This window comes from Parastagonospora nodorum, assembly GCF_000146915.1.
Source record: "Parastagonospora nodorum SN15 chromosome Unknown scaffold_3, whole genome shotgun sequence".
NCBI lineage: Eukaryota > Fungi > Ascomycota > Dothideomycetes > Pleosporales > Phaeosphaeriaceae > Parastagonospora > Parastagonospora nodorum.
Window position 1 is genome coordinate 1,438,706 of NW_001884551.1, and position 25,090 is coordinate 1,463,795.

The following is a 25,090-nucleotide window of genomic DNA, read 5'->3' on the forward strand; positions in this document are numbered from 1 at the left end:
CCACGTTCAACTCACAATGTCTGCCCGCATTCCCACTTCCACCTCCGTCAGCGAGTCGGCCGTCATTGAAGCGCCCTTCAGCGATGTCTGGCACCTGATCAAGCTCCAGGACTTCAGCAAGTTCTGGTCTGCTCTCGAGAAGAGCGAGTTCGTCAAGGGCACATCTGAGGAGGCTGATGTCGTCAAATGGGCTTTCAAGGACGGCTCTGCTGTCGAGGTCAAGCAGGAGGAGCACTCTGTACGTCGTATCCTATGCATACAATTGAGCACACCACTGACAGTGTATCAGAGCATCGACCACTTCATCACATACAGCGTCATCTCGGCTCAGCCTGAGCTCTCATACTCCTCCGTCGTCTCTACCATCCGCGCATACCCCGTCACCTCTGGCAAGCACGAGGGCCAGACATTCGTCACCTGGACTGGCAACTTCTCCAGCGACGCCGATGCTAGTAAGCAATGCACGTCCTCTAAACTCCAGGCGTTTACTAACCAAGCGATAGGTGTGATCCAGGACGCCAAGTTCAAGCGCCGCGAAGCCCTTGCTGACCTCGCCAAGGCCGCCTCGAAGAAATAGGTTGATGTTATCCTGTGGAGGATTGATAAGAATGGAAACTCAGTGTTGACAAGGACACCATAGTGCATCTTCTCGATTATCACATCCCAGTCAGAAAAGCGAATGTACTATCTTATTACTACCTGTGTACAACAAAGGAATTGCTTGCTCATAGTAGAAGCTTTAGCAGATGTTGACGTTGAAATGCCGGCTTGTTCACATCTAATTCCGCACTATCCATGTCAAATATCTATTTTTTTTCTCTCGATTCGTTCCCGAAAATGCTGCGGTCCACGTCAGGGATGGGCTTTCACTTTATTTCCACTTTGGGACTAGCGTCTAACATGAGCTATCTGTAAACCATAGAAATAACCTAACCGGCCCTCGAAAGTCACCGAGCCACGCGCGCAAATTCACGATCTTCACAACTACAACGAAAGTTTACTAACATGGCCAATGCAGACGAGCATCAAATCGAGGACGACGACGTCGAGGGTACCGCAAACCCGAGCGATACAAGCACAGTGAGCGCCAGCTTGTACGTAGAGAACAATGGCTCAACGACACATGCGCCTACGCCTGCTCCCACTTCCGTAGGCGAGACCGACCCCAATAACGTGCAGCCATGTCCCGATAGCCACGTTTCATTTGCTCGGCTCGATCAAGCTGTCTCTGAGCACCAGCGAGCCGCAAGTGAATGGGTATACCAGATGGACCACAAAGAAGGTCACTACTACTTTATGTTTGCTGAATCTGACCCAGCTGGCTTCTACCTTGAAGCTGCTGGAGATCCGGAAGCGCTCGCGGCTGCGCGAAACTACGAATTCGCGCTGCCTCCACACCCAGCAACATATCTGGCTGCTAGGTCTGCGTATCATAGCGCAGTGATTGAGTACCACAAAGCGCAGGACGAAGTCGAGGCTGAGATCGAGGCCAAGAAGGCTGCGATTAGAGAATGGGGAAGAAAGAGAGTTGACGCTATAAATCTTGCTCGGCATAGGCGGACTGATCCGAGTGTGTACAATTAGGCCTTTCGCAAATTCTGCTGTCGCTCCGCTGCCTGCGAGGTATCGCAAGGTATTGATCAATTCTGGCCCGTACGTATGCCTGCTCATCTCATGGAAACGATGCTGACATGTCTCCAGTAGAACGCATCATCATTAACAGCGCCTTGGAAGACGTCGACTCGATCCAATACCTGCAGTGAAAGCCGTTCACGTCGCTGCGGCAGTAAAAGCTCCTACTGCATGATGAGGTTCTGTGGCTACATCTCTAGAAAGAGGGCATTGCCACATGCCATCCCGAGTAGATGGCGAAACAATCACAATGATAGGGACTCACGAAAGGTGGAATAGATTACTGGACAAAGCTGCACGTTGTTCCCCACTGAGTGTTCCAACTGACATTGAGAGTCAACGTACCCACTTGGTGATATACGTGATTAATATGCGAATAAAATGGAAGACTATAAGGGGCTGTAGCTACGCTGGATACCCTAACTCAATTTCGATGGGCCTTGTTTACTTCACTGTCATCTTCTAGTTCAGCAACCTTGCATGGCTTCCAAGATTGTATCGAGATGACACCCAAGGATTGCGTCGAACCAAATTATGCAGGAATGAGCATACTTGCACCACAAGCTAGTTCGTTGGCCAAATTGAGTGCTTTGAGCGCAATCTTAGCTGAATTTCCACGCTGTGTGTGCGCCGGTCTTTCACTTCCACGTCTACTTTCGGACAGGCGCTCAGCACAGGGCACGAAAGGGCACGTTCAGGCCTGCGCACACGCTAACCGGTAGCCCCCCGTTACCGTTTGTGCTCCGCGCTTTGCGACCTACAATCTCAACCCCGTTTCACACCCAAACTACATGCCCATTTCCAGGTTCGGTACTGCAGCCATGGTCTATCACCAGCAGGGATTCGTCGAGGTCTACGGGGACAGTGACATGATCACGGATGACAACAATGCCCGCGACTTCAATCACTACGCGGAAAATTTCGAACCCAGCTTCCCCATCGACAACAGCGCTTTTCTTCGCCAAGATGCTGACGACAACGAGAGCGCAGGCCCCACCATTAAGTCACTCAAGAGAGAGCTAGCAGCCATGAAGAAGGAGTTGTCAGCCACGAAGAAGCAGGTGGAAGCTGAGGAGGAGGAGAACCGCACATTGAGAGCGGTCAACGAAAATCAAGCTGGTTTGCTCATTCATGCCATAGCTGAGAACACACGTCTCAACTCCGAGCGTGCTACAGCCTCATCAAGTTTCGCGAGCTACACCCAGCCTCCCGACATCGAAACCTATTGGTCCGACCATGTCAGCCTGAACCAGGCTCAGCTGATCAGCATCGAAGTCAAAAAGGCCAAGGTGGAGGAGGATTGTATTGCCGCGATGAGCCAGCTTCGCGACCTCACGTCCAGGCTCGAGAATATGCAGCTGCAGCTGAATGTGGAGCAACTGAACATGGAGCATAACCAAAACAAGATCGAGTTCCAGCGAGGCTCGCAAGCCAACATCATCATCAACCTTGCTCCGGGTCAGACTTACAGTACGGCGTCTTCGCCTGGCTCCTCTTTGCGTCGTCGCTCCAACGGCTCCGGCACCAGCCACGTCGCCCAGGATGCGTCAAAGGTGACCAAGCATAGTAGCTCCAGTCTCCCCATTAGGTCTGGTACTACCCCTGCTCGTCGGTACGTGTAATGAAACATATCCACTAGCATACGGCCAACTAACTCCATTATAGTCAGATACTGGATCAGACGGTGTTCCCGCAAGCTCCAGCTGCTCCGAAGATCCCTCAGCTCCCTCATTACCGTAACAAGTGCATCCGCGAGGGCCCTTGCAGCAGGCGCTGCTACTTCCTCCATGACAACCAGCTCGCGCACTACGGCCACGACGTCATCGACACGCTGCCCAATCACCATGACGGCACAGAGTAAGCTGCTTGAAGCTCTTATCGGAGGTGAAGCATGGATGGCGGTGGTGTGGTGCATGGCATGGACCATGCGATAGGTGACAGGGGCGTAAGGTTGCTTTCATGTAGTGCCGTTCCTCATACAAAAATAGATTATGGACCCCAAACTTATGCACTCCTGTTCTAGTGATTTCAATCATGTCCTAAAATTGCAGTTTGGACTATGTTGCTACTATCCGTTTTACCACAATAGATGCCGCCGCCGCCTCTCGAGTATTTTAACATAATTACAGAATGATAGCACAACTTGAACACAATCACGACGGTTTCAAAGCACAATGACACGTTGAAAGCAACTTGTATAGCTCCCGACCATCACTGCGAATAAGCTACGCAGTTATCAGGAGGCCTCAAGGTTGGCCAAGAATTTGGACAGTTACTCGGCAACACACAATAATACAAGTGTGACTAGCTTATACTGTGGGCAATCGCTAAAAACAAGCAAAGCAAATGAATCTGTGATGAAGCGATCAAATGCAGTAAAAGTGGAACAATACGCGCAGAAGTGAAAGTCACCCATACTACTCTTCTTCTTCAAGTCAAGGTCACAGAGACTAAGAACTTAATGAAAAAGCTGGGATGATGGAAAGTGAAGTGACAGGATGAACGGGTGAGGAAGGACGTAAGGGAGGAAGACCAGATAACAGCGCACCCTGGAATGAGAGCAGCCAGAGAATGGTCATAGCTGCAATCAAAGGGGTTGTGAATGCAACCAGAGAATGGTCATAGTTGCAAGCACGGGAATTTCATCATCGTTGCAACCAGAGGGTAGTCGTAGTTGCAACTAGAAAAGGCATAGAAGCAACCAGAGAGTGGTCATAGTTGCGACTAAAAAGGGCATAGAAGCAACCAGAGAGTGGTCATAGTTGCAACTAGGAAGGGGCGCTCAGAACTTCTGGGGGTATGGGAATGGGCTGGGGGGGAAGTGACAGGGGAGTTTGTTGGAGAAAAGGAAGTACAGGCGTAGGTAGGGCAGTATATATACCAGTGGGAGGGGCGCTAAGAGCGGGAACTAGCGCGGTGCACGGAGGGCGCACGGTCAGGGCACGGGCCCTGATGCACGGGCCAGGAGTTCCTACCAGTGAGAACGTTGGAACTGTCGAGGTGAAGCGTTCTCAGGACGTGGACTGAAAGATGAAGTCTTTTTTAGAGCAGAGGACATCGGGGAATCGGATTTATTGTGCTTGCGGACAAGCCGTAATCGCCAGGTGCCGCGCGAACTGTCGACGCATTTATCACCAATAGAGAATGGATACCTAATCGCAAAGTTGTAACGTGTTTCATTCGAGCGTTAAGAATATGCGTATCAAGCCTGTGTACGCTACGCGTCCTTCCGTCTTTCGTATCAGCATCCCTATCTACCATCAAGACAACACGTTCCAAATACCCTCCCGGAGTCTAACGCAACACTCCCCATCTTTGGCGTCCCTGTCCAAATCCACGTTCTTCACCCACAGTATGTACCCATCTTCCGTTCTTTGGTCCTATAGGCGGAGGTGTCCCAAACCGCGAGTGCCATTCATGGTTCCGCTGTGGTTGCTGCTAGCTGAGCGGGCTGTTGTTGGTCGAAGAAGCCTATTTCCCCTGCCCCCGACCCGCTCTAATCAAATCCTGGAACGCGATTTCAAGACCGCGCTTGACTTCCCTAAAGCTCACTATCAGGACGTTTTGCTCATCTCTGCTGATAAGCGCAATCTTCTCGTCCGTGCCGGCATCGAGTTTGTTCAAGCAGTCGAGCACATGTGCTAGATCAGTGACAGGATGTCCATTGGCGTCGACTTGATGGAAAACATAGTCGCGGAAGAGTTTGAGGTAGTATCGTTCGCCAGTTTCGGCCCACACGGAGGATGGGTTGGAGGTGTTTCCGCCAGACATTTGCTGAGATGCGTCCAATTCAGGGCGTTCGTTAACCATGTTAAGTTTGACCAGGAGACGCACGATGCGCGAAGACTCCAGCTCGCGACCAAGAGTATTGGTCAAAGTGTCTTGTGCATGTAGCTCACTGTCGAAAACAGAGGCCAGCTGGTCAGAAATACCACCTAGGAAGTTGTCAATGTCTTTTGACCCGGGCGCTGGTGTGGTGGGTGATGATGGTGTGCCCAAAGGTGGTTGCGGGTTGAGCAACCACTGGATACACTCCTTCAAACGGGCGGTATAATTGCGGGTTACGTGGTCCATAGACTTCTGCATCTGAAGGTGAGCGGTGGTATTGTTGTTGGCAATGCAGAGGATCATGCGGCCCAACTGGACAAAATCGTCGGCTTGCGCTTCGGCTACGGGTCGCGCAGTCTCGAACTGGACAATGTCCATAATGGCACAGGCATTTAGCCGGATGCGATTCTTTGCTGTCAGCAGTGTTTTGGAAGGCGAAATTAGCCTCGCAGCGAGACCGGATCCATGAATCGCCTTGAGTGCCGATGCTATCTGAACAATGTAGCCCCATAGAACATGCTCTGGCACATGTGACGATGTAGCTTGGCGCCCGTTAAATCGTTGCATCGGTTTGAAGTGCTCATCTGCTAGCGATTTAGAATTTGGGTGATAGTCCGTGACTATAATCAGAGAGCTGTCCCCAAAGGCTCGTGTTGTGAATGCCTCGTGTATCGTCACGATACTGCCGTTAAAGATACGTTTCCATGCTTGAGCGGAGCGAATAGCAGGCTCGCTGGTAAGCCGGAAGTTTTCGAGGCGACGGAGGGCATACGTTTTGCCGTCTTTGCCAGAAATGGCCTTGTAAATCCAACTCACGTAGCCGAAGGGGGCATTGTTCTTCTGCGGTGTGGTATCCAGGCAAAACAGCGAGTGAAACTGCTCAATGACTGGTAGTGTCGAGTTTGGCATGACTTGACGCGCAACCTCTGCCCGCTTCTGCAAGTCCTCGCGTAATGCATCTGGAATAAAGAAGTCATGAGCCGTCCGCTGATAGCCGAGCAGGCTGGTGGGCTGAGGACCGACAGGCCAGTACAGGTGATAGGCCGGCGATGTCTGGAAAGCGCTTGGGTTCTGGTAGTAAGACGCTTCGAGACCCGAGTGACCTTGCGCATACGGATTCATAGCGGATGATTGATGTCCTTGGCCAGCGATGGAAGCTAGATTTGCGCTCGACGTGTAAGGGTCGTAGCCTGAGTAGGAGGCCGAAGCATTGGAGTCGACCTAGAGGCACTCAGTGACTCGTAGAGGACGTGGACATGACACAAATTGGACAGTGTGGGGAAGCGAGAGAGCGAAAAATGGGTGCACACACCATGGGACCACCAAACGTCTCAGGGACGAATTCCTGGAAGTCTGGAGCATGCCAATCGAGAGCCGGCTCTTTGTTGTGCAGATTTGGCGTGCTCACCGCTGGAGAGATCAGCATGTCGATGCGATGCATCGATGGAAAGACGACTCACCGGACCGTTGCGATTTCGGGGTGAAGACTGCGGCGTTTGCAGCCTTGGGCGAAATTGCAGCGTTGCGCGCGGACGCCGTCACGGATCCATTTGGGGTGGTTGTGAGCGGGGTGAACGAGGGCGAGTCCACGTTGAAGCGCTTCTTCGCGTTCTCATTCTGGTTGAGCTTGACCAGGTCGTGGATGTAGGGACAGGCTAGGGAGGGGTCACCACGTGATCCGGCAGGTGCGGCGGGCGGCACTTACTGTTTTCGTATCTACAATGCCCGTATATTGTCACATTACGACAGAAGGTATTCTTCGCTTCTGCAGCGCTGAGTCAGCTTCCAAACATGTGCAACTGATAGCGAGCTCATACCGCGACCTTTTGGCCGAGGAGAAGCTACCCCTCGTCGCGAATCACCCGAAGGGCTCCCAAAAGTTGTTGCCATCAATCGCCCCTGTTTTGCGGCCGGGTTCCTGCTAGCGGACTGAGGCTGGCGGTGCTTCGATGCCGGTGTTGGTGAGTGAGCAGCGTTCAGCGCCGCCTCTGAGGGCTGAGATGTGGGCGGCGTGCGTTCCAAGGCCGTGTCGTCCAGTGAGCCTTTCTCCTTACTCCATCTGTTGTTGGACTTGTTCGACTTGCTGCGCCTGTTGCTCCGAGCTGGCTTCTGGGGGGTGGTGTCACCTCCGCGGATCAGAGCGAGCGGGACCGAGTCCAGGGACGAATGCGACGTCAACTCGGAGAGCGATTCCGTGGTGGAGGATCCCGAGCTCGCAGTGACATTCGCATGTGTTTGCGCTGGGGCGATTGGAAGGAGGCCAGGGCGGTTCGCTGTCGCCGTGTGCGAGGTCGCGCCTTTGTTTGGCGACGCGGGCTGAATGGTGGGCAACGTGTATTCGGGCTTCTGCAAGGGTGTCTCTGGCCATGTGTTAGACGGATTCTCCCCGTGTGCAAGAAACGATAGACCCAAGACTGCTGGAATAAGTGGCCGCGATAGTCGAGAGACACGGACACCGGGCTGTTCACGACTCGATATGCATGGTGGAGCGCAGCGTGAGAACTGACCGGTTACGAAACTTCAGCGGGCAATGTCCTTTCTACGTCAATTCCAGCTTCCTGTGCAAGACACGGCGTCTCCATCGGCAGGCGCGACCCAAGAATACAAAGAAAGCAATGCAAGCAGACGCAGCACTGTACGAGTGAGGTGTGGCAGCAACCTATGAGCGCTTCGCCGGCCCCTGCCGCGTTTCGAGCCCCGCTTAGTCACTGCAGACGTCACACCTCGACCTGTCACACTTCGCTGCACCAATCTTCCCTTCACATACACACTTCACACGCACGTCAGTTCCTCGCTCGATTTGAGCTGATTGCAAAGAGATGGAAATCGATGGGGCTACGACTATCAGGTGATCCAGCCCTCTATTTCAAGTCTTTGGACGATTCTTGGCACCCGGTGTTGCGTTCGACAGCAACGACGTTTACATAATAAGAGCTTTCATCAAGTCGAGACTCCATCACATTCTCGTGTTTTTGTTCCTGATATGTCTTCTTCGCTTTTACTCCATGTTCCTAGTGCCGGCGAGCCGTTGACGTCAGATTACTCCCGTCGATGACACAACGTATATTCCCTTATGGCAAACAAGTCTGTCTTTTTTTGTTGCGACGCTCACGAGCATATGCACACCAAATAATGGGTTGTCATTATAGCGGCCTTGGCTGCCAGGTCATGATGTTTGGCCTTGCATAGCACCGCACGACGAGAAGTGAAAGAGAGATTTCCGAACGTCCGCAGTCGGAGTCTGCATGCGCGAAACTCGCCATAGTCCGAAAGTAGAGAACGCTCAGTTGTGAAATGGCTGGGGTATCTCGATGGCTTGCTGAGTGGTGAGAGTCAATCGTCGTAAAGTTGTATTCGCCCAGCTCAACTTTCCAATTTTTCTCTCCCCAGATCTTATCAAGCACCCACACGAATACGCCCCGCGCCAAATCGCAACAGTCGGACTGAAACAACCATGGCCAATCAGCACCGTCCGTATACTGTCATAAACCCTTGCGCGACGCTCATTGACGGTACCGGGGATGACGTCTCTGGCATGTTTCACTTGCTTACCTGTGGGCACATCATCGCTGTCGACGACGAGAATCGCCGCTGCGGGCGCAACTGCGCCCAGGCGGTTATGTGGGCTGTAACCCACGCCTTCATCAGTAATACAGACAAAAAGACGTAAGCGGCCTTAACTACTGGAATGAACAATCCGCTCACACAGACAGGTCACGAGTGATCAAGGCTCACCTCCCACCGCTCAGCCCGACGCAGGCTCATGATACTCTCTATTGTGAGACTTGCAGCGGTATACCTATCGATCGCCGGCAGCGCATGAACCCCGCAAACCCCTCAGAAGCACTCCGGCGTTGCCTCGCTCTCACACGACTTGTCATCCAAACCGCGTTCGGCATAGACGAATTGCAGGCCGGCAGTTTACCCTGTTCGCCCTACTTCGATCCGAGACAAAAAGACTTCGATTGGTGTCAAGTACATCGCTTGCGCTGTGGACATGAGGTTTGTACTGCAATCGTGCGACCATGCGCCTCCAACTGTGTTGACGATTCGCCCTGCTATATCGCCAACTTATCCGATCATGAGCGGCAGAGCGACGCCATCATGTGCCAGGAGTGCGTGTACAGAGCCGAGCTGATGTTTCACCGATGGGCGAGGGTGGGCGATACTATGGAGAGTAACAGAGATAGCGGCCACATGATTGTCGACCCGCAGCTTACTGGAGATTATGGTAGCGGTGGTGACTACAAGGTACGCGGGCAGTCGATATCTCGCAATGTCTAGCGTACAACGTGGGTCATTTCCACGAAATTCTGGATAACCTTTCGAAGACTACCGTATAATGTCGTTGTCCGCTTATATCCAAATCAGCTCCAAGAAAGGAGCATAACCAAATGTAGTCCCCCTGCCTGATCTTGTGGCTTCATCTTAATATCGACAGCTCAGTGATCGGTCCCAAACAATAAACTGTATGAGCTTACTGTACTGACAGCGTAGGAATTAATTGACGCAACACACCACGATCTCGAGTTGCGCAGCCACTAATTAGGCCAAGAACTACGCATGCGCACCTCGCCTAACCAGTTGCACTGTCCCTTCTATAGATACGTAGTATACTGCCTACAGAGTTGACTCACCGTCATCATCAGCGCTGGCCGCCTTAAACTTTTACTTGCGTACTCGGAGCTGACACTGTCAGAACCAACGGACGTCGCTCATGTCCGAACGACCAATGAATCAAGTAGCCAAAAGGATTGACGTAGACGACTGAAGACCACTTTCCATAAGTGGTCTGCCGGACGGCCACGAGAATGTAAGTAAACATTGGATAGATCATACATATGTACTGAAGTCACTGCTAATGGCTTTTAGAACAGGCAGCTCATCATAAATTCGACATGCGACTATATCATCGTCGGCGGTGGACTCGCAGGCGTAACAATTGCCTCACGTCTCAAGCAGTATCTCTTCGACTCGCGCATCACTTTACTCGAGGCTGGAACCAATGCTGTCGAGCATCCCAAAATCAACCATGTCTCGGATGGTACCGAGTTTCTACAGCTAATGGCAGACGGTCTGACGGTCGTTTACTCCACGACACCGCAACCATGTCTTGACAATCGCCAGATCATGAACCCGGCTGGGCGCTTACTCTCTGATGGAAGCGGCGTTGAAATGGGGAACTAGATGCAACCATCAACAGCGGCTTGTGATCTACTTATCAAAAGGGCGGAACGAGAAGTTCACGTTCCAGAATCTTGTCAAGTACTTCAAGAGAATCTAGAAGCATCTCGATTCCGCCGCAGACCCAGAGCATTATGATTCTGATGGAGGCATACATCCTATCGGCGAAAGTAAATATCATCCAAGAGATATTGTGTAGACGTCAATGAAGAAACTAGGCCACAAGTACAACCCAACGCAACCAAGGTGATCCGATCGGCATGACAGACTTTGTGCAAAACTCCAAAGCAATTTCAGCCTCGACAGCCGTGCGCCAGCATAGCGTAAGAGTCTACAGTCTCACCGGCGTCAATGTCCTGTGCGACACACCAGCCACTCGCATCCTCTTTGGCGACTCCAGGCGCGCCACAAGCGTCCTGCTCGTGTCCGGCAAAGTCATCCACTTAAGCAAAGAAATCATCGTATCCTGCGGCACGCAACGAACACCTCAACTCCTCATGCTCTCTGGCATCGGCCCTGCATCCGAGCTTTCGAAACAAAACATCCCACTCCTTCTCGACACGCCAGCCATCAGCCAAAAACCTCTTCGATCACAATGCCATGATCACATTGCACAAGCTCAAAGACCCGACCAAAAGCTACGCGCGTTCCTTGACAGGTACAAACAAGCCAGAATGAGCCAGAATACGGCCAAGGCCTGACCATAGACTTCACTCTCTTCGGGCACATCCCGCGTGAAGACTTACTTCCAGACCTTCTTGCTGACGGTCAAAAGGAGGATTCCGCTATGTAGTTGGACAAACGCTGTCACTTCATGTCCCTGGTGTTCTATCATGCGCGCTACGTCCCGCCGTCTTTATACCCCAGCATCAAAGAAAAGAAAGAGCACATCGGCCTCGCGGCGTTGCACATGCTGCCCTTATCGCGCGGCACCGTGACTCTGAAATCCGCATCACCGACGGATAATCCCGTGTGTGACCCCAGGTTCCTCTCTACACATACCGACCGCTTCATCCTGCATCGCGCAGTCAGCGGAAATCTCAAGATCGTGAACACGGCGCAGTTCACGGATGTAATTGAAACGGAGTTTGCGCCGCTGGGCTTTCCGGTGCTGAAGCAGGAGAGCAGTGCTGATGAGGTTGATGCGAGGATAAGGGCTGCGAGGGCGACAGTGTCGCATCCGATGGGGACATGTGCGCTGGGTACGGTTTTGGATGAGGAGTTTAGGGTCAAGGGTGTACAGGAACTCAGGGTTTGTGATGCGAGTATGTTTCCTGAGCATGTGGCTGCGATGCCGAGTTGTTTGATATATGCGTTGGCTGAGGTGTGTGCGGAGATGGTAACTGGGAAGATATGACGATGTTTCCATTGATGAGTAGTAGAAAATTTTGCGTTCGATACATACAAAAGACGAACAATGAGAAATCAGAGTATGGCATTGAATGGCTACTCTTCCTCGAGTTAGACCCGAGAGTCAAGTACTCAATGAAAAGGCAAAGTTCTTGTACAGATAGCGCCGGTGGCAAGCATCGCGCGATACCTCGAAATTCGAGCATAGGTGACTGGTAGAGCGGATGGAATGATCCGCGACACTTGAGCTGCACAGAAGAAAATAGCCGTTAACGTCGTGGCACAATTCGTGACATACACTCAGTTTGTAGAGCCCTGGAGCAGACATTGAAGTTTGGAGAAGCAAACAGCGAGCCAAAACAATGTGGCTTTTGATAAGCTCATAGGTTGCGCGCTGAACGACTTGCGCAGCATACTTGTAAGACGACTGAGCTCACGGAACATCCCTGGGTAGTACCGTCTGCTCCACATGCGATTGGGCATGACGCTGTTCAGCAGCACGCGCGAGCCTGCAGATGGCATATCAATTCTGTTATTTGGGTCCAAGCAACACAGCACCATTCATGTCGCCGTGATGGTGTAGCACGGTCTTTCTATCCCGTCTTAGTGGCACGTTTCTCTACGCCAACGTACCGCCACGCAGCCCATGGTACAGCAAAGTCAAAGCCCCTTTAAGAGGCACATAAATAGAAATAAACCCCCACACTATGCTAAATCTCTAGTGTCGGCCGTTTCCAACGACTCGCTAGAACCACACTATTGCGCGGACGCTTGTACAACGGTCTCGCGCGCCTTTGACCACTGACTCGCGCTTTGCGATATCTACCCCTTCGGTACACTAGCTTCCATGATGCAATTGGTAGCTGTGGTTGCATTTCTAGCTTTCAGTGGCCTTGCTCTTGCCAACTATAGGCCTGTCTTTGGTCCAGAAGGAATCCTGTTCTCACAACCAAACATTGATTCTCAGTTACCGGTACATGCCTGCATCGAACTCAATGTCACATGCACATCTACCACCCACAATAACATATCCCTTTATCTCTTGATCAACAGTGATACTCTCCCGATCACGACGACCGTTGCCGGCGTCAAGAATGAGGGTAATAATCTTTGGGAGCCGAGTAGACTGCTCAGCGGACAAAAAAACGGAGTATAGGGCTCCGTTTTGCCATTAATTGGCTATCCAACCCCTCCCTCCGCATCCAATTCCCCTGCCTCAACCAAGCTGTCAACCAGGACGCCCCACGATGAACTCATCAGCGCTTTGCGTGACGAGAACGCAGCACCCAGAAACATACTCCGAGCCAAGAACGAGGTGATTACAGTCCAGGTGAACGAGCTGCGCGCGCTGGAGGATGAACTCGCCGAGAACAACGGCCTGATCGTGGGCCTCGAGGGCAAACTCCAGGCACACATCTCAGAACCCTCTCAGCAGAATATCTACAACTTCTACGGCGTAATGAAAATGACTACCCCACAAAACGTCGACATTCCATTGCCTCCTCGTCCTTAGTATCGCAACACGTGTGCGCGCAGGCTGTGTCGTTCAGGTCCTATATCTAACTGCAAGTATGTGTACCCAGGGCAGATCGCAGTGATTGGCAGCAACTTCTGCGCCAGCCTTTAGAGGCATTAGGCGTCTGCCAGGACATCGCCACAGGTACCAGGTCCGGAGAAAGTGGAGGTATGAAGCTCATGTAGGCGTCCAGGACTACTTATAGCTAGATGAATAGAAACCAAATCTCAATTGCAATCTCACAATCACACCTCTTCAATATGCTCCCACTGTGATTCGTTATCATTCTTATGGTTTGACACGTCCCACACAATTGGACGGCGTCCAAAATTGTACCATACAAACATAACTACCAGAATAGAACAAAGTGCCAGCAGCTTTAGGACGACAATGCAACCTGCCTCAACGCCTACATATACTTCCAGGCTAGATACAATATCGTGAATGCTTTCACGGCGTTGTTGCAGAACAGCACAGTGCGGTGACGTTCAATACCTTACAAGTGTACATTGTTAGCGTCTCAAATCCGCGAAACACTCTAGGTAGATAGATCGCTCAACGAGATAGGCTAGAATGCGATACAAGGGAACGCTTACCACAGGCCCGTTACTTTCGCCACTTCATCCATACCCACACAAACCTCATCTCCCAAATTCTCAGTCCCATTGGTTACCAAACTCCCATTTGACAGGTCCCGCTCGATCGGGCCCGGTCGAAATTTTTACCATACAAAAAAGTGTCCGGAATAGGAAAAGCTTCAACGGCTTTTGGACGACACATCAACCTGCCCGACACGGTGTTAATTCAGATTTCGATAAGACGGGCTAGACTTCAATACGAGTGAACGACTTCCTTGGCGTCAAGGGGGATAAACTGACCCTCGTCGCGACTCCACCGCGCTTGCGATGCAGAGATGTCGACATGCACCTGCAGTTTAGACTACTGCAAACTCCTGCATAGTTTCATCTCCGAGGCTGTGTTTCATCATCAATGATTCCAATTCCCAAGTCCGTGTCGCGGGCGCATGTGTCTCAGTGTATGCAAGTCTTCATCATTCATTCTGGCGGTGAGTTTCAAACATTTTCAATCCCCACAGCATGGATGAGCAACTCCGCAACCCCACCCCAAACGAGGCCAAATTCAACTACACGTGGTACATTGGAGTGACATCATATTGACATTGATTATATTCTTCTTCTTTCATCTTCTCTTCAAACTAAGCTAAATGCTAATTACTCTCAGGGGTATGAGCGGGATGTTAACGACAAAGGGGAAGTGGGTAGTGTTGTGGTGAAGAAAGGAAATAAAGTGGAGATTGGGAGGGATGGAGTGGTGATAAATATACAGGGTTGTCGTGGAAGCGTAGGCGTCGTTCAGATGAGGCAATTGCCAGATCATTCAAAAAAAAGTTTCATCCTCTCCCAACCGCATCGTCGTTGATTGCAAGCACCGTTTTTTGAAATGGAAATTTGAAATGGACTCAACCATCGTTGATCATGAGTCCTTGCCGTCTTGGTTCACCATCCAGGAACGAAAAGCCTTGGCTTTGCTGGTTGCGCCTACGCCGGCTTTGGAATCCATGTGGCTGGCGGCCGAGTATGCTTCAACAACGCTCATGGCGCCAGCTTCTTCCTGGTCGTCGAAGGGTATTAATTCCAAGAATTGCCATAGTGTGACCGAGCCAAGCTTGACGTGCGCTTGAATGACGTAGTCGGTGTTGACTACGTCCGGGATGGTGCGAGAAACGAGGTCCCAGCCGCTGGCGGTGGATGACGCTTGTCGGGCTAGTAGACGCTCGCTGGATGCTAGGATCAGGAATGCCTTTCCAACGGCGGCTTTGGTGGTGGTGTGCTCATGCGAGACTTCAAGAACTTCAAGGAAATCATCTAGGGAAGCGGTTCCAATGAATGTGTGGCGGTGCTTGTACTCCAAGTCCCGCTCCTTCTGGCGCAGTGTTGCTGCCGGGCCGGACTTTTCTGGAGCACGCTGACGGGGAGTCCGCGGGGTCTTTGGTGTTTGTGGGGGAGTGTCCATTAAAGATCCAAATTTGGATCGCTGAAGGCCTTCATTTGCGACGGCTGGCTTCAGTGGAATGCCGACAGATATTCTCCGTTCGTGTTTGGGAGTGCGTTCTGGTTTGGCGGGGTTGGCTTGGAGTTGCAACAGGCCTTCGTTGGTCTTTGTCCTCGCGCCGAGGGGCAGTGAAGCTCTCTTGGCCTTGTACAGGTTGGGCTCTGTGGATGGTGCCCGCGAGTGTCGTATGCGCCGAGGCGCAGGCGCAGGCATGATCTCATTCCTGGTGGAGGGGTCATTCTCGAAAGAAAAGTAGTCTGGAGAACCTGGTGTGGATGATGGCCGGTCCAGTGAAAGGTGTTCAGGCTCCTCAAAAAGAGTGCGGTCCGAACTCGGAGAAAAGGTGTCGCCGTCCGAGGGTTTTGCGCGCGGATGGACAAACTTCAGACCGGCTCCATCAGGTGGCGGGACCCATTGCACGCTCGACTGGGACAAGGAGCGACGTCGAAGGCGTGCATCGAGGCTGTTCTGCTCGGCCTCGCTGGTGGGTGAAAATTGTGACTGAGGCGAACCTGGCGGCTGGCGGGCGTCGTGGCCCCCCCGCGTTCTTCAGTGCGGCGAGGAATTCCGCTATCCCCGCGATCGAGGTAGAGTAGTCCCATTCTCCACATACTCGGTCGTCGTTGATGCGTGTTCCTGCCGCGAGGAGAGAGTGTGGTGCCGTCACCGTCACCGTCGGATGGAGTGTTGTTGATGTTGTTGTTGGCGGATGCAGAAACAGAGTCGTGGTGTGCCGCACTTGCAGATTTAGCACCTGTCGACGGGTAGTGTTGTGGGCCCGTGCGAATTAAAGCTGCCGCCTCACCGCCTCTTTCGGCTTTGGTAGAAATTCTTGTTGATGGAGTCATGTCCGTGCCGCCCGGGGTGACGCTGCCATCTGGTCCAATCAATAGGCCTGCATGCTCTTGAAACGAGGGATGCAGGTGATCGTCGTGGTGTCGTAGGCTGTGACGCCGCTGTAGCGTGGTGTCGCAACCCGTCTGGTCCCGGCGGCGGAGGAGCTCGTTAGCCATGGTGCATCGGACGAGCGTCGACCTCTTCATGGATAGGGCCCGCTCGAGGGCAGCCTGACTGACGTGGATGACCAGGCCGGCGGTCAATTCTTTTTTGCTTGTTGTGTCCACAAGCGTCACGCGGACCTCCTATACACACAAACAGACGCGCACGCACTCAACCTTCACGAGACTCAACGCCCGGAGGCGGCTAAGCAGGTACCGGAAGAAGTAGTGCAGCTGCACGATGATGCCCATCGCCGGGAGAACGATAGCATTGCGCAATAGGACTGCGCGTTAGTCTGGCTTGTCAGCAAGTTCGCGTCCATGTAAGTGGATGCGGGAGGCTTGTAATAGCAGCACACCTACCGGGCAGCAGTCTTAAGGTTGGTGGTGTGATGGGCTCCTGTCTGCGTTCGTCTGCGTTCCCCTGGGAGACTCGGAATGTCCAAGGCGATGAACGGACCACCGCAACACCACCAATCTCACGCAGTGCAACATCACAACCCGGAATGCATTCTAGAACGTCTCAATACCAAGGCCCGTAGCGAAGTGCCTGCTGTGGCGACTGACATTGCGAATTCTTATCCACCGCTACTTGCTGTCTCATGACCCCCGGCCCCGACCTCTTCCTCTTGCCATGCGCACGCTGTGCGGGACGAATTGCAGCGCCGACATGCTCGTCGCGAGGCTGTCCACCGGATCTGTAGATATAGAAGCCTTCGATGCATCATGTGCCGTAGAAGAACTTCCTCGTCCCCGACCTCGAGGGTGACTGAACCCGCCACGACCTCGCAATTTGACAGGAATGCGCCTAGCATCGACGCCATCGTTGGTCATATGACTCTCATCATCTTCGTCCTCATCGTGAACAAGCTCCATGCCGTCTCCTGCCGCACTCGCAAATGACTCACCCCGGCGTCTGGTCGTACCGTCGCCCGTCGAACTGAAAGCACTACTGCGTCGTCGATGGGGTGGCCGGAGCATGCTGCTGCGGCGATCAATGCCATCGTTCACAATGAAGAAGTCGTAGTTGCGTGGAAACTGGTGTTTGTCTATGCAATGCAGGCGACGCTTCGGGGGCGTGCTGCAGAAGCGATCGCAGTCAGGTACCAAACAGGCATACTGCGTAGTGTCAGTAGAGGATCCAAGGGAGAGCCGTCGACATACCCGTACTTGTCTCCAAGACCACCGCAGTATCGTCACTCAGCTCACCGGACAATCGATACGAACAAGATACGAAAATTGGTTCATGAAAGTACCTACCGTTTTTTCGCCCTTGTCACGTTTCGACGCATTGATAGGGTCGTGATTTTCTGCAATGTGCAGGTGCAGAAAGTGCTCATCTGGAAAATTCTTCTGGCATTCAGAACATCGGTTCATATGCGTCTTCTGGTAATGGACATCGTATGCATCGAATGAGTCAAACGAGAGAGGTTCGTGCGGGGGAAGTGAACACCGCATTACTGTTGGGAGGTCGGACACGGCTGACTCTGAATCTAGATGGACTATCTTAATGTCGGCGGACTGCTCGCGAGAATACGGTTTGCTTGATTCTGAGGACGACACGGAGTCCTGGCGTGAGCGCTTTGTTCCCATTATGTGAATTGTTTGGTGTGGGAGACTGTATAGTGGGTGCAGGCTGATTGTGCTGAATACGAAAGTGGGCTGTACCTTCTGTGACGGCTAATTGCTCTTTCGTGTGACCGCAGTACTTCAACGCTGCGAAGAGTGAGTGTGCAGAGTCCAAGTTGGACGGGATGGTTCGTTGGGTGGAGAGCGGGCCGAAACGTGAGCTAGGCTTGGCACCTGTGAGTGATGCCGCTCGGACATTTGCGCCTAACGTTATGGCGAAAGTCACGACCAAGTTACTTCACATCTCACCACCACACCCGCCTTTCTCCCACTCCGACGCCGCACACGCGTCCAGAGTGCTGTTTGCTGCGACTGAGACGCCTTCTCTATTACCGGCTGCCGCTTGTCCTCACCTCGGGGCATTCCACACCTTCATAAATGGAGCACGATAGCCACAACGCTCGCCGTTCTCTGCTCCGTGCCCTTGTCTGACCTGCCCGCCGACCGTGGGGTCACATATGAACAACGCCGGCACATGCGCACAGAAGCATGGCCGTGAACACTGAACTTCTCGACAGGTGAGTGCATCTTCACTACACGGTCTATTTGCAGTGGCTGACGGGCGCAGGCGGGCGAAGGCAATCGAGCATGAGCTCTATAAGCGTGCCGATGGCGGCGCTGCGTGCACTGAGCTAGCCGCTGTGCTGCAAGAGTAAGACCCCATACCCTGTACAAGTTCTAGAGAGATGGCTCACACGTTCCAGGTACCGCGCTTCTTGCGAGGCGCTGTCTGTCGCCAGCTTCGAATATTTTTCGGCCCACGAAACCGAGCAAAAGCTCTGGGCGGCGCATCTCAAGGTCAACACTGCCTTTCGGCAGGAGCATAAGATTGTGTGTCACAACTGGGGAAGGCGCATAGAGGGGCAGTGCTAATACAAGGCAGCTCAAGCGCTCGAAGGAACATGTCGTGGAACTGAGAAAGTTCAACAGGAACTACATGCACTTCATCAAGGGCAGCCAGCGCTTCTACCGCCAGTACATCCTCAACTTTGATGCCCAGTTCGACGCCATACCGGAGCTGCGCAGGATTGCCCAAAAAGTGGAAGGATGACGGTGAGCCCATACATCACTAGTTCAAATAGACCTGCACTGACATGTCATAGCCTCGAAAAAACCACCCCGTCAGCGCATCCCTGCCACACTTAACGACCAAGTCCTTTTATCTTGCCACCAAACGCTCATTCACTTGGGCGACCTGTCCCGCTACCGCGAAACCCTCGTCCCAGAGAAGGACAAAGAGCGCAACTGGGGGCCTGCCAAGGGCTACTATGGGCTCGCCGCAGAACTATACCCTGACTCCGGACATGCCCATAACCAGCTTGCCGTCGTCTCGCGCGAAGATGGCGACCACTTCCGCACCGTCTACCACCTATACCGTTCGCTCGCTAGCAAGCTGCCCTATCCGGCGGCCCAGGGCAACCTTGAGACCGAGTTCAAGCGCATAATAGTCGCTTGGGAAAAGGGCCAGCTGATTAACAACCAAAAGTCCTCGGACGGAGCAAATGCTGGACGCGCATTGATTGCGTGGTTCGTCAGGCTGCACAGTAAGATATACAAAGGAGAGGAGTTTGCTGCGCACGATGAGCTGGAGGGCGAAGTGCTCAGCCACTTGGCTATTGAACTGAAAGAGCGTCCATTGGACTCTATTTTGTCCAAGATCATACTCGTCAATCTGGCGGCAGAACACTTTGCGACGGTACAGATGCAAGGTATGTTCTAAAGTGCTGCCCGTAGGCTTCTCGCTGACACAACCAGGCCCCACTCCCCCAGAGAATATCATGCGCACCTACTTCATGTACCTTCGACTGAACGTTAAGACCTTCTTTGTCCTCCTTCAGGTCCTGCAGCCAGAGCTAGAGCGACTTTCCGAGGCTGACGATGTCACCAAGAACGGCGATCGAGCAGCCCAGCTGTCCGATAAGATCACTGCCGTTGCCCGCCGCACTCTTCCGGGACTTCGTTTGTACAGCACATGGTTCTCACGGTGCTGGCAGGTGCTCAATGCAAATATTGCAGATACTTTGACCACCGTAGATGTACAGGAACTCTGGAAGGCATACGCAGCAACTCTTTCACACTTCTAGCTTCCAGCTTTCCAGTCGACCAATTGCCTGAAGAGGACTATATGCTCGAAGAAGATACCGATACGATTGGATTCCAACCACTTGTCTCACCTAACACAATGAAGGTGTGGTACAACGGCGAAAACATGAAGCAAAAGTGGACCGACCTGGAGCGCAACCACCCCAACGTTGAGATGCTTATGCGGGTGAAGGATCTGCTGATCGATGGACTGCTGCTTACTCAGACCGCCGATGCTCCTCTTGACTTGGACGGCTCGCGGTTCATCTACCGGGAAGAAGGCTTGCCGTCCGAGCTGTTGGCAAGTCCAAGCCATCCTCCTGACTCATCCCCGGTGCTTCCTATGCAGGCCGTCGATCTGCCCTTGTTTCCTCCACAAGCGCCTGCCGCGGAGGATCAAAAGTCTCAAAGTGTTGCTGCAGGCTCAGAATCTGCGTCGACCACGATCGCCAAGGAGTCGGCCATGCACCGCATGGTGGACGATCTTGTTGGGCCTGATGATGGCCTTGATCCATTGCCCGAGGAAGACGAGGACATGCCACCCACCCCTCCAGAGCAGACTTTTGCAGACACAGCCGTGGTCAATGATGGTACCTATGCGTCAGCCTCGCTCTCTATTAGCGATCTAGTTAACTCCGTCAAGAACTATAAGCCGCTGTCGCCTGCACCTGGGACTGCATTTCTCTCAACACCAATGGGTAGATCAGGCTCTACTTCATCCATTCGCCAGCCCGTTAATCTTCCCTCCGTACCTGATGGACAGTGGAGCAACGGCTCAATCTGGAGCCGCAACTACAGTGGTACACCAGGTCCCTCGTCTCCACTGATGCCCAGTTGCAACGGTGCTGGAAGCGAATTCGGCAGGTCACCCCTTACCGGCAACGGCCTTGGGCATGTCCGCCAGGGCTCGTCGAACTCTTTGCTCGGCGCCGAAGTCACGCCTTCCGGAGTCAGGGCACCCCGGCCAATCAGCGGAGGTCTCGGATCAGGCGCAGCTTGGGGGAACCCAAGCAGCGCAAGCCCAACCTACTGGGGCTCCGTCTACGGTAATGGCTTCGGCGGAACGTACAACGGCAACCAGAATGGCATCAACAACGATGTCAACATGGCGAGCCCTTTGTTGTTCAGCTCGTACCAGGACAAGGCGAACAGTTCTTGGGGACGTACGCCGCCCAATGGGCAGGGTGGTTGATCGCACAAGGCACAACCTTGCGAGGTTGCTCTCTCCTACGCCAACCTAACTTGCTTACACTGTCGCTCGACTTCTGCCGTGTTTACCCGCTGCGACTCCGAGCCAGTCGACCGGAACAGAGTCTTGACTTTGCACCTGCGCCGAGCTTGAGCAGCTGGGTCACATGCCTTGTTCACTGACTGTCTCTCGACGAAGCTCGTGTCTAGCTTGGTGCTCATTCACACGTGTTCCAAGCCTATCACGCGCACAATTGCTTCTCGCCAGTATCGCCAACCTGCTATGCCACACGGGCGCTCAACTGCACGACAAAGGAACAACGGCACAAATTGTATGTCCATTGGCACTTTGCTATCTTGGATTTTGCTTCAGATCGGACGTCTCATCGAAGCGTTCGTTGGCTAGCAGTGTGCCTTCACATTGGCCGACGGGCACTAGATGGGATGTATAGGGTTGCTTTACAGTATCAATTCAATTGGAGTTCCGCGAATTCAGTCTCTAGCTGTGACAGTATTCTGATCAAAGCCCAATGTGACGTGCTGACATGCTCAGTTTAATGTGATGAATGTGTTGCTTGTGCCACTAACGCACTGCAGATGAGCAAATGCGAGAGGAGTGAACAGATAGTCTGAGACTATACAAGGTATAGCTAGGCCTCGAATGCGATCAATGAATCCTGTGTACAGTTTTACGTTATTGGATGGGCTGCCTGCTGGTCGCTTTTCGTCGCACCTGATGACACTTCGTGACTTTATGTTTTCACTTTTGTGTGTAATCTTGTAAGGTGAGCCAGGTACTGGATGATGTATATCCTCATATAGTCGTCAAGACAAGCTGCCCGATACATCACAAGCATTCTGACCAAGTAGCCAAACACAATATTGACGTTAAAGGCGTATAGCATTACTACATGTCCCCATCTAATACCATCCAATCATACACATGTACAGAGACTACTCTTCATCCTCTTCCTCTTCAATATCCGTCCGCTCAACAATCAAATTCCCGCTCCTCCCAATGCGCTCCCGAATCGTCCCACCAGTCTTGACATCATACACCTCGCGCGGCATCGGACTAACAAGCTGGAACTTGTACTCATGCTCGAACCCCTCTGGCTCAGACGCCTTTTCCGACTCCGCGTCGAGGAAATCATAGCACTCGACAAAAGCGTACAATTCCTCAATGTGCGCATCTGAGCTGAATTTGCGCACTACGCGCTCTTCAGAGGGGAGTTTGACGGCTATGCGCACGACATCTTTGGTGTCTGCAGGGGGTTCGGGGGGGATGGAAGCGGCGCGCCATTTGCGCCATTGAGCGAGGTTGGCGGCGTATTTCTCCTCTGCGGCTTGTTTGGCGAGGGCTTCTTTTTCCTCGCGCGCTTTGCGCTCGGCTTCTTCCTTCTTCTTGCGAGCGCGCTCACGGTCCGTTGCTAGGCTGCGCTCATAGGCGCTGTCTTGCTGCTGGCGGATATTGCGTGTGGCTTGTTGTTCTTGGCGTTGGGCGCGGACGCGGTTGAGGGGCTCGGTGTGTTGTTGCATTGCGGTCTTCAGTTTGGAGTTGAATTGCGCGGGGGGTGTGGGGCCGGCTATCCGTGTTGCAATGCCCATGGCGGTCGAGGAGACTTGGGGGGTGTGGACGATTAGGCTGGCGAAGGGGAACTTGGTGCAGTTGAGGGCGGATGAGACTTGGTATGCTTCGCTATCTTGCACGTTGCCGGCCCAGAGGATGATGTTGTTGTTGGGGTCTCGGACGAAGTCGATGACCTCTTGGGAGAGGAGAGTGTTTCGGACGAAGGAGGTGGTTTCGTCATGTTCGGGCGATACGAGCACAACGAGCAAGAACTGGAGGTTCTTCTTCGCGAGGTCGAATGCCTGCGCGTAGCCACCCTCGAAGAGCGGCAGCTGATGTGGTCCATATTCCTCCTCAAATTCTCGTATGAAGCGCGCAGCCGTGTCGCGGGGGTTGAGCGGTCTCCGGCCTGTAGCTGCGCCGCTTCGTGCTCTTGGGCGGTTGATGTTGCTTGCGGTGAGACGCCCCCAGGTGCGTGGTATGAAGGGGAACATCCATCCCATGAACCGGAAGTATTTTGACAGCAGCGAGAAGACGAGCGAGAACGGCGCGAACAGTATCGCTAGTACAAGTGGTGCCTGCGTGCTGACTTGGTTCTCTGGCTGCGGTACTACGCGCGGCGCAGGCTCTACCCGGACTCTCCTACTCGATGTTGAAGTTCGCGGTGATGATGTGAAGCCGTTCAAGAGCGTCTCTTGTCGACGAATATCTTGGGGTGCCTGCTCCGCCGCAGCTGCTGCGACGGCATCAACGGCGGGCTCGCCGTCGAAGAAACGGGCGATAGCTATTTGCACGTTCCATTCGCAACGGCGGAGGAGAGGTACGGCGGTAGCGAGGTCTTGGTCTGTTACTGCAGTGAATTGCTGAAGTGCGGATTGCTGGTCGGCGGTCAACGCAGCGATATCGACATTCGGCTCCGCCATGTTGAAACTCGAGTCTGTCCAATCGTGTGCAGGTTGTGTGTGTAACAGTTCGGAAGCTGGTGCTGAGAGAGTAAGGAGCGGAAAGGACCGTAGGAAGAAACTAGTCTAGAGGTTGTTATAGCGTAGATGCCTGGTGAATGGACGATGATGCACATGTGTATTCTTGGAACTTCGCCCATGTCATACTTTGGAAAGGTGAGGCTAATCCTCGGCTTCGCCACGCGACCACTAGCGCTGGAAGCTGCCGTTTGCGGGGTGAAACATTGCGCATTCCAGTTCGGCGTCTAGAATTCGAGTCTGTAGGAAGCTGCTTCAATCAATGCGGATGCTACATTTACGTACACATGAAGTCCACGACTGCCACCAGCAGCTATGTGAGGCACATGTCAGTACCATGGATCCACAGCAGTACAATGTCTTCAAGATAGACACGTTTGCAAGTATTGAAAGAAGCGTCTTCACAAGTTCACGGCTCCCGTAGTACATAGTTCAATATTGCATGCGGCGTTCTCAGTGACCATGAAGGTATACTGAGGAAGCCTCTTTCAGCACCACACTATCGCAACATCCCAAGCAACATGTGCTGTGCTTCTTTCGCTTGACTTCTTATGCCGGAAGGGCTACTTGATGTACTTGCGCAAGCTATTGAGATCTTCGCGTCACACTCATGGCCCCTCTATCTCAAGCACAATCTTTGCAAGCGACGCGCAGTCGTCCATCTCGACCACCTGCTCTCGCTCTGGCCAAAGCTCTTCTCCAACCAAAACTGTATCGATATCGGAGCTCTACAACGCCTCATCGAACTCATGGCGCGGGATAAGATGACAGACTGGAAGATGCGATACTATGTGGCGACCGGGCAGGCCAACACCCAAATTGCGTATGGTTACTGTCACAGATACAACATCCAAGACACAGAGCTGGCGCAGATTTGCGATTACGCTCGCCCGTACAGTAGCATCAAAGTTTTCGCGGAGATGTACGGCGAAAATACAGCATGGGATTATGGCGATGCGACGGGATGCGTGACGCGTATGCGCACGCCTGTTACCGAGTTCTGGCCAAATCTACATTTTGATGCGCACAGGTATCCCTCTGTGCTATTGGGGTCCTTTCG

The 25,090-nt window shown here is 52.9% G+C and overlaps 15 protein-coding genes across 15 annotated transcripts in view; 11 read left to right on the forward strand and 4 right to left on the reverse strand.

Annotated features, from left to right (window-relative positions):
- Positions 1-16: 16 nt before the first annotated feature.
- On the forward strand, positions 17-678 carry SNOG_02477 (hypothetical protein; the record flags this gene model as incomplete). Its single annotated transcript, XM_001793031.1, has 3 exons — positions 17-238; positions 290-452; positions 504-678. 3 exons carry the CDS (start codon positions 17-19, stop codon positions 575-577), a joined length of 459 nt encoding a protein of 152 aa, XP_001793083.1. The 3' UTR covers positions 578-678.
- A 327-nt stretch (positions 679-1,005) lies between these two features.
- Positions 1,006-1,584, forward strand: SNOG_02478 (hypothetical protein; the record flags this gene model as incomplete). The annotated part of the gene is made up of 1 exon (XM_001793032.1): positions 1,006-1,584. The coding sequence occupies one exon, from the start codon at positions 1,006-1,008 to the stop codon at positions 1,582-1,584; it is 579 nt and encodes a 192-aa protein (XP_001793084.1).
- An 839-nt stretch (positions 1,585-2,423) lies between these two features.
- Positions 2,424-3,493, forward strand: SNOG_02479 (hypothetical protein; the record flags this gene model as incomplete). Its single annotated transcript, XM_001793033.1, has 2 exons — positions 2,424-3,220; positions 3,298-3,493. The coding sequence occupies 2 exons, from the start codon at positions 2,424-2,426 to the stop codon at positions 3,491-3,493; spliced, it is 993 nt and encodes a 330-aa protein (XP_001793085.1).
- Positions 3,494-5,103: 1,610 nt separating this feature from the next.
- On the reverse strand, positions 5,104-6,775 carry SNOG_02480 (hypothetical protein; the record flags this gene model as incomplete). Its single annotated transcript, XM_001793034.1, has 3 exons — positions 5,104-5,981; positions 6,159-6,681; positions 6,773-6,775. The coding sequence occupies 3 exons, from the start codon at positions 6,773-6,775 to the stop codon at positions 5,104-5,106; spliced, it is 1,404 nt and encodes a 467-aa protein (XP_001793086.1).
- A 2,139-nt stretch (positions 6,776-8,914) lies between these two features.
- Positions 8,915-9,227, forward strand: SNOG_02481 (hypothetical protein; the record flags this gene model as incomplete). The annotated part of the gene is made up of 2 exons (XM_001793035.1): positions 8,915-9,126; positions 9,170-9,227. 2 exons carry the CDS (start codon positions 8,915-8,917, stop codon positions 9,225-9,227), a joined length of 270 nt encoding a protein of 89 aa, XP_001793087.1.
- Positions 9,228-9,564: 337 nt separating this feature from the next.
- Positions 9,565-10,647, forward strand: SNOG_02482 (hypothetical protein; the record flags this gene model as incomplete). The annotated part of the gene is made up of 4 exons (XM_001793036.1): positions 9,565-9,711; positions 10,073-10,098; positions 10,234-10,273; positions 10,333-10,647. 4 exons carry the CDS (start codon positions 9,565-9,567, stop codon positions 10,645-10,647), a joined length of 528 nt encoding a protein of 175 aa, XP_001793088.1.
- A 257-nt stretch (positions 10,648-10,904) lies between these two features.
- On the forward strand, positions 10,905-11,345 carry SNOG_02483 (hypothetical protein; the record flags this gene model as incomplete). The annotated part of the gene is made up of 1 exon (XM_001793037.1): positions 10,905-11,345. One exon carries the CDS (start codon positions 10,905-10,907, stop codon positions 11,343-11,345), a length of 441 nt encoding a protein of 146 aa, XP_001793089.1.
- Positions 11,346-11,458: 113 nt separating this feature from the next.
- SNOG_02484 (hypothetical protein) lies at positions 11,459-12,213 on the forward strand (the record flags this gene model as incomplete). The annotated part of the gene is made up of 2 exons (XM_001793038.1): positions 11,459-11,968; positions 12,055-12,213. The coding sequence occupies 2 exons, from the start codon at positions 11,459-11,461 to the stop codon at positions 12,211-12,213; spliced, it is 669 nt and encodes a 222-aa protein (XP_001793090.1).
- Positions 12,214-12,844: 631 nt separating this feature from the next.
- On the forward strand, positions 12,845-13,507 carry SNOG_02485 (hypothetical protein; the record flags this gene model as incomplete). The annotated part of the gene is made up of 2 exons (XM_001793039.1): positions 12,845-12,967; positions 13,151-13,507. The coding sequence occupies 2 exons, from the start codon at positions 12,845-12,847 to the stop codon at positions 13,505-13,507; spliced, it is 480 nt and encodes a 159-aa protein (XP_001793091.1).
- Positions 13,508-14,607: 1,100 nt separating this feature from the next.
- Positions 14,608-14,804, forward strand: SNOG_02486 (hypothetical protein; the record flags this gene model as incomplete). The annotated part of the gene is made up of 2 exons (XM_001793040.1): positions 14,608-14,663; positions 14,753-14,804. 2 exons carry the CDS (start codon positions 14,608-14,610, stop codon positions 14,802-14,804), a joined length of 108 nt encoding a protein of 35 aa, XP_001793092.1.
- A 200-nt stretch (positions 14,805-15,004) lies between these two features.
- Positions 15,005-16,833, reverse strand: SNOG_02487 (hypothetical protein; the record flags this gene model as incomplete). The annotated part of the gene is made up of 3 exons (XM_001793041.1): positions 15,005-16,095; positions 16,197-16,725; positions 16,750-16,833. The coding sequence occupies 3 exons, from the start codon at positions 16,831-16,833 to the stop codon at positions 15,005-15,007; spliced, it is 1,704 nt and encodes a 567-aa protein (XP_001793093.1).
- Positions 16,834-17,181: 348 nt separating this feature from the next.
- SNOG_02488 (hypothetical protein) lies at positions 17,182-18,174 on the reverse strand (the record flags this gene model as incomplete). The annotated part of the gene is made up of 2 exons (XM_001793042.1): positions 17,182-17,700; positions 17,842-18,174. The coding sequence occupies 2 exons, from the start codon at positions 18,172-18,174 to the stop codon at positions 17,182-17,184; spliced, it is 852 nt and encodes a 283-aa protein (XP_001793094.1).
- A 603-nt stretch (positions 18,175-18,777) lies between these two features.
- SNOG_02489 (hypothetical protein) lies at positions 18,778-21,976 on the forward strand. Its single transcript, XM_001793043.1, has 6 exons — positions 18,778-18,862; positions 18,915-19,041; positions 19,094-19,263; positions 19,314-19,919; positions 19,945-20,169; positions 20,253-21,976. The coding sequence occupies exons 3-6, from the start codon at positions 19,203-19,205 to the stop codon at positions 21,482-21,484; spliced, it is 2,124 nt and encodes a 707-aa protein (XP_001793095.1). The 5' UTR covers positions 18,778-18,862; positions 18,915-19,041; positions 19,094-19,202; the 3' UTR covers positions 21,485-21,976.
- A 458-nt stretch (positions 21,977-22,434) lies between these two features.
- Positions 22,435-23,973, reverse strand: SNOG_02490 (hypothetical protein; the record flags this gene model as incomplete). Its single annotated transcript, XM_001793044.1, has 1 exon — positions 22,435-23,973. The coding sequence occupies one exon, from the start codon at positions 23,971-23,973 to the stop codon at positions 22,435-22,437; it is 1,539 nt and encodes a 512-aa protein (XP_001793096.1).
- A 608-nt stretch (positions 23,974-24,581) lies between these two features.
- Positions 24,582-25,090, forward strand: part of SNOG_02491 (hypothetical protein) — a gene marked incomplete at both ends in the record, with an annotated part of 683 nt that continues 174 nt past the window's right edge. Inside the window, one exon of the mRNA XM_001793045.1 lies at positions 24,582-25,060. Within this exon, the coding sequence (XP_001793097.1) occupies positions 24,582-25,060 (479 nt within the window). The remainder of the gene's footprint in view (positions 25,061-25,090) is intronic.

Coding starts and splice junctions, on each gene's coding strand:
- SNOG_02489 (XM_001793043.1), top strand. CDS start 19,203: ATGCCCAGTTCGACGCCATACCGGAGCTGCGCAGGATTGCCCAAAAAG. Junction 19,264..19,313: donor CAAAAAGTGGAAGGATGACG/GTGAGCCCATAC, acceptor GACATGTCATAG/CCTCGAAAAAACCACCCCGT. Junction 20,170..20,252: donor CCGCACTCTTCCGGGACTTC/GTTTGTACAGCA, acceptor GTAGATGTACAG/GAACTCTGGAAGGCATACGC.